General features: G+C 38.9%; 1 protein-coding gene across 1 annotated transcript; it reads right to left on the bottom strand.

Annotated features, from left to right (window-relative positions):
• Positions 1-4,300: 4,300 nt before the first annotated feature.
• Positions 4,301-6,833, bottom strand: LOC130721957 (uncharacterized). Its single transcript, XM_057572542.1, has 2 exons — positions 5,923-6,833; positions 4,301-5,849 (listed from the first exon to the last, which is right to left on the bottom strand). Exons 1-2 carry the CDS (start codon positions 6,825-6,827, stop codon positions 4,385-4,387), a joined length of 2,370 nt encoding a protein of 789 aa, XP_057428525.1. The 5' UTR covers positions 6,828-6,833; the 3' UTR covers positions 4,301-4,384.
• Between the last annotated feature and the right edge of the window lie 3,429 nt (positions 6,834-10,262).

Below are 10,262 nucleotides of genomic sequence, written 5' to 3'. Positions count from 1 at the left end.
TAAAAATTCTAAAACCTTTAGATCGTTCAGAGTAACCAAGTAATAGACATTTAGAAGATTTAGAATCAAACTTATGTAATCTATCCTTAGTATTCAGAGCATAGCAAACACAACCAAAAGGATGAAAGTAAGATATGTTGGGTTTTACTTTCTTCCACAATTCATAAGGAGTCTTATTCAGAATTGGTCTGATAGAGATCCTATTCTGAATGTAACATGTTGTGTTTACTGCCTCAGCCCAGAAGTGCTTTGCCATGTCAGTTTCTTGAAGCATGGTTCTGGCCATCTCTTGAAGAGTTCTATTCTTCCTCTCAACAACCTCATTTTGTTGAGGAGTTCTAGGACTAGAGAAATCATGTGCAATTCCATAGGAATCAAACAGACTCTCAAACTTGTCATCCTCAAACTCTCCACCATGATCACTTCTGACACGCATAATTCTGCAAGCCATCTCGTTTTGCACTTGGGCAATAAAGGTAGAGAACACAGAATGAGACTCATCCTTGCGAGATAGAAATTTTACCCATGTCCAGCGGCTATAATCATCAACAATGACCATCCCATATCTTTGGCCACCTATAGACTCAGTTTTCACTGGTCCAAAAAGGTCGATATGCAGAAGTTCCAACGACCTTGAGGTGGAAACAACATTCTTTGCCTTGAAGGAGACTTTTGTAAATTTGTCTTTCTGACATGATTCACAAAGAGCATCTGAAGAGAACTTCAGAGTGGGTAAGCCCCTGACAAAGTTAAGCTTACTCAGCTGAGAAATCTTTCTCATACTGGCATGCCCTAGCCGTCTATGCCATACCCATTGCTCTTCATTAACAGACAGAAGACACTTTACTTTCTGAGTTTCCAACTCAGATAGTCTGATCTTATAAGTGTTGTTCCTCCTCTTGCTGTTAAACAGAACAGAGCCATCGATCTGACTTACAACCCTGCAAGACTTTTAATTGAAGATTATATCATAACCCTTGTCAGCTAATTGACTTATAGACAATAAGTTATGATTTAAGCCATCTACCAATAGAACATTATCAATGCATGGACTATTATCAACACCAATAGTACCAGAACCAACAATTTTACCCTTCTCATTTCCTCCAAAGCCAACTTCGCCTCCAGGCTTAAGTTTTAGCTCTTGGAACATACACCTTTCTCCCGTCATGTGACGCGAGCATCCACTGTTCAGATACCATGATTGGTGTTTCAGTGGAGCGATCAAGGATATCTGCAACATAGATAATCTTATCCTTAGGTACCCATTTTCTGGGTCCTTTCTTGTTAGTTACTCCAGAGGTTATGACGACCTTGGGTTTCTCAACATGATAACATAAGGGAATTTGAGCATGATATTTAAGCACAGAAGGAGTTCCTTTTTTACGAGAAGGTTTAGCAATTTTAGCAGGCAATGATTCAGCAAAAATGGTACCAGAGGGTACAAAATGTTCATGCAGAGGTTTGGCCTTAAGCATAGGAGGCTCATTTCTACTTGGTCCAGAGTAGCCAATGCCACTCATCCCATTTCTGCTAACGCCATAGATCATTGAAGCCATCAAGCTTCTATCTACGCTTTTAGCTAGGAATCTTTGAAAGGATTTTTCATATTTAGATTCATTCTTTATATCAGAGGCATCACATGCAACAACTTATTCTAACTTGATGATCTGGTTTTTAAGCATAGAGTTAGAGTTAACTAAAGCATGATTATTTTCTTTCAGTTCATAAATAATTTTCTCATGTTCAGTAGAAGTTTTAGAAACAGTAGTAAATTCCTTTTTCAACCTTTTATGCTTATTCATTGTTAGAGTCTGGATCTTCCTCTGATGCTGATTCAGAGTTAGTTGCTTCTTTTGACTTTGCTTCTTTGTTCTTGACAATAGCCATGAGTCCTTCAACAACTTCTCCATCAGAGTCAACATCCTCTGACTCTGATTCATCAAAAGTCACCATGAGGCATTTCTTAGCTTTGAAATGCTTCTTTGGCTTCTTGTCCTTTTTCAGCTTAGGACAATCACTCTTGTAGTGCCCTGATTCTTTGCATTCAAAGCATGTGACTTCCTTTGATGAAGACTTCTTCTGATCAGAAGAGGATTCATTCTTTCCTTTATTCTTTCCAGAGCCTTTGTACTTGCTCTGCCTGTGCTTCCAGATGCGGTTAAGCCTTCTGGAGATCAGAGTCAGCTCATCCTCATCAGAATCTTCAGAGGCTTCTTCAGATTCTTCTTCTTCTGCTTGGAGAGCTTTAGCCTTTTCAGATTTGGATTTCAAGGCAATAGACTTCTTCTTCTGATCCTGATGTTCAGAACGCTTCAGTTCATGACACTTTAGTATGCTTATGAGTTCTTCCAGACTCATCTGATCAACATCTCTTGTGAGCTCCAAGGAAGTTATCAGAGGCATCCATCTTTCAGGAAGGCCTCTCAGAATTCTCATGACATGATCAATAGTTGTGTAGCTCTTGTTGAGAGGTCTAATTCCAGCAATGAGTAGCTGAAATCTGGAGAACATGTCCTCAATTGACTCACTGGATTCCATCTGGAAGGATTCATACTTTCTAATCAAGGCCAACGCCTTTGACTCCTTCACCTTCTTGTTTCCTTCATGGGTCATCTTCAATGAATCAAAGATACCCTTAGCATGCTCACGATCTGTGATCTTTTGATATTCTTCATAAGAGATAGCACTTAGAAGAATAGTTCTAGCTTTATGATGCAGTGAGTAAAGCTTCTTTTGTTCTGCAGACATCTCTGATCTGAAGATCTTCTTGCCATCAACATCAACTGGACGCTCGTCGCCATCCACTATAATATCCCAGAGATCTGCATCAAAGCCCAGAAAGAAGCTTTCAATCTTGTCTTTCCAGTATTCAAATCTTTGCCCATCAAACATAGGAGGCTTTGCACTGTAGACATCTTTTTGCGTTTCAATGGTGGCAACCATTTTAGTTTTTCACACCGTCCTGGATCAGTGAACACTGTTAGGTGTGGTAATCAGAACTTGCGCTCTGATACCAATTGAAGGTATGAAAAACGATAGAAAGGGGGGTTTGAATAGCGTTTTATAACTAAAAACTTAACCCTCTTGAGATTTAAATAAATCTCTTCAATCACCAATGATAAAAGTGCAGAGATAAGAGATAAGGAAAGCACACAGATGATTTTATCCTGGTTCACTTGATAAATCCCTCAAGCTAATCCAGTCCACCCGTTAAGGTGATTTCTTCCTTCTTAGAATGAAGGCAATCCACTAATCAGAGTTTTGTTACAACTGCACTTGCTACCTGCAAAGTGACTAACAATACACTGACTTAGCTAACACTAAGATTCACTCTCTTAGTCTTCTCTAGGATCCGATCTACCTTGATCTCCTAAAGGTAAATCAAACAACTGTTTGAAGGTTTTGGGTTTACAAATAAGTGCTTCTTCAAAAGCTAATAGTAAACACACTAGTTCTATTTGAAGAAAGATTGCTAAGAAGATTTGAAATGTTTCTTGCGCGTGAACAAGTTTCTTAGACGACATCTTTCAATCTTCAGCCTCTTTATAAACTCCAAGGATTAGGGTTTGAACGTTGCATGGAGATGCTACCGTTGGAGGGCAGATCTGGAATTTCTAGGTTCTGCTGTGGCTGAATTAGTTAGGTAAGGTCGTCAGGAATGGTACAATTGCTTTTGTACTTTGGATAGCGACATGACCTTCAACCATGTTGACTTCTGATCAGAGTGATGCTTCATCTTGGAACTTGTGAATCTTGATGATCAGAGTCAGAGGGAAGCTTGGATCCTCTGACCTTTGTACCTTCTGCTTCTGGACTCAGAGGAGAAGTACTTGGACTTCAGAGCCAGCTTACTCTTGGACTTCAGAGTCTTCACTACTCGGCTTCTGATGCTTCAGAGCTTCTGATCCTTCAGAGCGTCTGATCCTTCAGAGCGTCTGATCCTTCAGGGCTTCTGATCCTTCAGAGCGTCTGATCCTTCAGAGCTTCTAGTGAGCTGAATCCATATCAGAGCTTTATAATCTTCAGATCTTCTGAAGCTTGATCTACTGTTCAGATTGAACATAGTACGTGCGAAAGCGTTGCAGAGGTTACTCTTTGAGCATTGTGTTTCTGAATCATGTGAGATAGGTCTAGAGTCTTGGCCTGCCATTTGAACACTCAGAAAACAACATTAGAGTACCATAATTGTTCATACTTAATAGTTAACTTGTAATCATCAAAACATAGAGTTGTACTACCAATGGCGGAACCAGAAATTTTGGGAAGCCTGGGCAAATTTTAAAACCGCAAATCCACATACTACAATTTATAAATAATTATAAACCACACATCCAAGAAGTCAATACAAGATAAGAAAAAAATGGAACATATCAATAGTGTACTAAGTAAAATCACGGGGCAAATGCATTCTCCGAGTCCTCTTTGCGGAAAATGTTCGAAGAATATCAACTTCATTAAGTGACTTGAATATCTCCCGCTCGGTGTAACATATCATCAAGTCATTGAACCACTCATCGTTGATCTTGTTGCGCAATTTAAACTTGATAAGCTTCATTGCTGAAAAAGCTCTTTCAACAGATGCTGTCGACACCGGCAATATCAAAGCCAACTCCATAAGTTTGTAGACCAATGGAAATAACAAATGTTTCTCAGTTTGAACCATCTTCATAGCCAAACTTGCAACATCATTACAAGTAGAAAAGGAAGCATGTCTTTGCACTTGAAGTATATAAGTGGCAAGTTGCTCCTTTATTGTTCCACGGTCATCATCAGAAAAGTCTTCATGATAAATATTAGCAAGATGAGCAAGCTTATCAACATTAAACTTGGAGAAAGAGTTATTGGGGTCAAGACATGAGAAACAATCAAGCACAATATTAGTTCCTTCACTAAAGCGGTGATCCATCTCCACACATATTTTGTCAATAGCAACATAAAAAATCTCTACACGGTAATAGTGAAGATTAGTGATAGTCCTACCTTCTTTCCTTGAACGACCCCGAACCGGTATTTCTTCATCCATATTTGGCACCGGAATACATTGATGACCACAAAATTCTTGGACATCACCAAATAATTCATCCCAACCACTATCTCTCAATGTCTTCAACCGAGCTTTGACAACAAGAACTAATTCCATGGCAAGCACAATATTAAGATCTTTTTGTTGTAAGGTTTTTGAAAGCTCATTTGTGATAGCAAACAACTTTAACATAAGCTTCAAAATGAAAGCAAATTCAAAGCTCTCCATTTTTAATATCAAACCTGCTGCTTGAGATTGTCCACGTCCATCTTCATCAACCATATTAAGCACCGTTAACACAGAAGACCACATTTGATCCAAACGAATCAAGGTAATATGATGTGAACCCCATCTAGTATCCCCAGGTCTTGCGAGATTAGATGATTGGTGCAAGCCCCTTCCTGTAGATATCTCACCTTTCTCAAGACTATCCAAAATATCTTTGCGTTGTGTCTCCCTCAATGAATCTCTTCTCTTACAAGATGCACTTGTTGTGTTCACAATCAAGGAAATGTACTCAAAGAAATCATGAATAGATGAGCAACTACTAGCAACAGACACAACCACCAATTGCAAATGATGAGCATAGCAATGGACATAGAAAGCATAAGGGTTTTCATCTAAAATCTTTCTTTGCAAACCATTATATTCACCTCTCATATTTGAAGCTCCATCATATCCTTGCCCTCGTATCTTTGAAATAGATAAATTGAAACGATCAAGAATACCATAAAGAGCATCCTTTAGTGCCTCGGATGTAGTATCTTTGACATGTTGTAGAGCAAGAAATCGTTCCACAATCTCCCCTTTGTCATTCAAAAACCTAAAAAAATATACAACAAGGTTAGTTGGCGACATGGAGAACAATAGGTGTAATAGAAAGTACAACTACTAACCTCAACATCACCGCCATTTGCTCTTGGACGGATATATCACGTGACTCATCAATAAGCACAGAGAACTTTCTATCACCAAGCTCTACCATAATCTTAGTGGTGACTTCATTTGCACAACACATTGCAAGCTCCTTTTGAATGTTACCAGAAGTCATTGTACAATTTTTTGGGCCACGGTCATAAGCATCTCTAACTTGTTCATTCTTACATTTTAGCCAATCTACCATCTCTAAAAAATTCCCCTTATTTAGAGAAGAGGATGATTCATCATGGCCACGGAAAGCCATGCCTTGTGCAATGAGATATCTTGAACAATCTAAAGAAGAAGTCAAACGAATCTTATATAACTCTTCTGATTCCTTGGTTGCTCTAGCAAGGCTACTTGTCACACTTTGTCTTTGATTCTTGAAATCATCATAGCGCTCGACACATAAGTTGTGGCTACTACCATGACTACCAACATGATCTTTCAAACCTTGACATGCATGTTTCCAATCTTTATATCCGTCTTTGGTGAAGGCTTTATGACCAAAGTGCTCGGCCCTACCGGGTTGCTTAAAGAGAAAGCAATAGAAACAATAAGCTGCATCCTTGAACTCACTATATTCTAACCATGGGTTCTTATCATACCATAGTTTAGAAAATCCTCTTGAAACTTTTCCAAATCCAGTACGAGGAAATTTTGCCAATTTTGGTTGCATTGGACCCTTCAACATATATGCCCTTCTGACTTCGTCTTGAATATTCGGAGCATACTCATTAATTTGTTTCCTATGACCCGGATCACACACAATCTCATTTGGATTAAACTCATTGGCCACATTAGGCGGTGGTTCTACTTCGGCTTCCGGTTGAACAATTTCCACATTCTCAATACTTGCTCTTGGAACCAAAAACTTCCTCATCTCTAATGATCTGTAGAAGCAACAAAGTAAAGCACAATTGAAAATTAATATCAAAATTAAAAAGTACTAAAAGCCAACACTAATAAACCATTCGTCCATTCCTATTATAAAAAGCAAAGCACAAGTCAAGCAGTGCTATGGATTAGTTACAATCTCAAAAGATAGAAAAGGGAAACTATTCCTATTATTGATGCAAGATCAGATGTTGAATTGATTTAATATTTGACTTGATTGATTTCTTCAACTTTTTTTATCACTTAATAATATTTCATTGATAAAAAGGCCAAAGCCTTAGGGCCCAAAGATGGGAGGTACAAAAAAAAAAGAGAAGACATAAAGTGGGCAATACTGCAGTATCACATGCTCAATTACTACAATTCAACACAACAAACAAAATTGTTGGGAATCAATACTCAAAGTCAAAACAGATAGTGGGTAGTAATTAAGCCACCGATGGAGGGACCAATAGCCAGCCTTTGAGTCTTGAAACAATACACAAAACAGCACAAGTCATAGGATATACAAATATTGCATACACTACATGATTTGAGTCTTGAGAAACACATATATTATAATAACAATACACATTCCACTTTACAGCAAATGGTGTGTCGGCTAGTAAATTCTCCACCTTCCAATTTCCAAATTTTCAATTTTCCAAAGCCATATAATTACTATCCACATTCCATACAATTTTCCATATCACTTTACACATTCCCATCTTACTCACTCTCTCTGCCTCAGCCCGTCTCTCACTCTATCACTATTTCACTCTCTCAATTCTCTGCTCACTCACTCTCTGTCTCTTTCACTCTCTCAACTCACGCCCTCACTCACTCTGTCTCAACTCTCAAAGTCTCACTCTTCATCTCCACAACATCCACACCACATGCATGCTTCTCAATTCTCAGTTCTCACTCACACTACTCAAAGAGGAAATAGTCAGAGGTTTACAATACCTCGGAGAGAAAGACACTTGCGCGGTGGAGACTGGAGACAGTGGATCAAGGCTGGCTGAGGACCACCGTGGAGAAAATTAGATCAGAGAAGGTGAAGCAACCGATATGACTTCTGAGGGTTTCCAATTTCTTGTAATTAGATCAGAGAATGTAAAAATCGTGAATGGAGCTTCAAGTTTCTTGATTTAGGGTTTCCCTAATTTTCCCCTTTCTTTTTCTGTGTAAGAATTTTTCTTTTTGTGATTTAGTCCCTAAGTTTTTCCTTAACCATTAAATTTTGCCCTTTTTCTTCTTTTTTTTTGGGCTTAAAATCCTACCTGGTCCAAAGAAAAAAAAATTTCCCTAAGCTAGGGCAAAGGCCCAGACAAGCCAGGTGGTGAATCCGCCTATGTGTACTACTAGATCAAAACTTGATCTTACAGCCCTAGGTGCTTGCTTCAAGCCATACAAGGCTTTCCTCAATTTGTACACATGATCTGGATGATGTGGATCTGTAAATCCTTTAGGTTGTTCAACATAAACTTCTTCACTCAAATAGCCATTTAGAAAAGCACTCTTCACATCCATCTGATAAAGTCTAAACTTCAAGAGACAAGCAACTCCTAACAAGAGTCTTATAGATTCCAGTCTAGCTACTGGAGCAAAAGTCTCATCAAAATCAACCCCTTCTATCTGAGTATATCCTTGAGCAACTAGCCTTGCTTTATTCCTTGTGACTGTTCCAGTTTCATCTGATTTGTTCTTGAAGATCCACTTGGTGCCTATGATGTTTACTTCTTCAGGCCTAGGCACTAACTCCCACAATTCATTTCTCCTGAACTCCTCTAGCTCCTCTTGCATATCATTTATCCAGTATTCATCAGTGAGAGCTTCATTGACATTCTTGGGTTCTATCTTAGAGATGAAACAACTGTGAGCAATCATACTTCTGGATCTGGTAGTCACCCCTTCTTGAAGATTACCAATAATTTTTTCTTGAGGGTGATTCTTCTGAACCCTGATTGATGGAGCTTTGTTTGATGGGATATCTTTGTCTTCCTTTTCATCAGCACTTGTCTCTGACTCATTGCCGAGGGCGGTTGCTGGAGCATCGGCTGAAACATCAGCATTATCATCATCTTCATTCAAATATGCTTCTTCCTTCTTGCTTGGTTCATCATCCACAGTCACATTCACAGATTCCGTCATGGTCCTCGTGCGAGAATTAAAAACTCTATAAGCTTTGCTGTTCATAGAATACCCCATGAAAATCCCTTCATCACTTCTTGGATCAAGCTTCCTCCCGGGATCACGATCTGCAAGAATATAACATTTACTTCCAAATATGTGAAAGTATTTTACAGAAGGCTTTCTTCCTTTCCATAGCTCATACTGAGTAGAGGATGTCCCTGCCCTGATGGTGACTCTATTGTGAATATAACATGCAGTACTCATAGCTTCAGCCCAGAATTGGTGTGGAATCTTCTTAGCATGTAGCATTACTCTAGCTGATTCTTGGAGAGTTCTATTCTTTCTTTCAACAATTCCATTTTGTTGTGGAGTGATGGGGGCAGAGAACTCGTGACTAATACCTTCTATTCCACAGAACTCCAAGAACTTAGAATTTTCAAACTCTCTTCCATGATCACTTCTGATTCTCACAATCACACAGTCCTTCTCATTCTGAAGTCTCAGACATAGGTTCTTGAATATTTCAAAAGTCTCTGACTATTCTCTCATAAATTCAACCCATGTATACCTCGAAAAATCATCTACACAGACAAACACATACCTTTTTCCTCCCAAGCTTTCAACCTGCATGGGACCCATGAGATCCATGTGAAGCAATTCCAGAACCTTTGTCGTGGTCTGATGCTGGAGCATCTTGTGTGACACCTTGGTTTGTTTACCAATCTGACATTCTCCACAAAGCTTTCCTTCTCCCAAGCTTAAATTGGGCAGGCCTCTTATTGCTTCATCAGCAATAATCTTTTGCATGCCTCTGTAGTTGAGATGTCCTAATCTTTGATGCCATACATTTACCTCATCTTCTTTGGTTAACAGACATCTAGAAACATGAGCTTTTTCCTCTGATGTCCACATATAGCAGTTGTCTTTTGATCTGACCCCTCTCATCACAACTTTATCATCATTAGTGGTTACAACACATTCTAGCTTATTGAACTTCACATCATACCCTTGATCACACAGTTGGCTTATACTGATCAGGTTGGCAGTTAAACCATTAACAAGTAACACATTATTCAAGTTAGGAGATTCTGTGCTAACAAGCTTTCCTACTCCCTTGATTTTTCCTTTAGCTCCATCTCCAAAAGTAACATAGTTAGTTGAGTGACTTCTGATGTCTTGTAAAAAACTCTTGTTCCCTGTCATTGCTTTGAGCAACCACTATCAAAGTACCGGTCTTCCTTTGATGATGCTCTGAAAGATGTGTATGCTACCTGACATTTAATTTCACCCTTGGGCTTCCATTGCT

This window comes from Lotus japonicus, chromosome 6 (genome assembly GCF_012489685.1).
Source record: "Lotus japonicus ecotype B-129 chromosome 6, LjGifu_v1.2".
Taxonomy (NCBI): Eukaryota; Viridiplantae; Streptophyta; class Magnoliopsida; order Fabales; family Fabaceae; genus Lotus; species Lotus japonicus.
The sequence above is the reverse complement of the archived record's forward strand: the minus strand, read 5'-3'. Positions and strand labels throughout refer to the sequence as shown.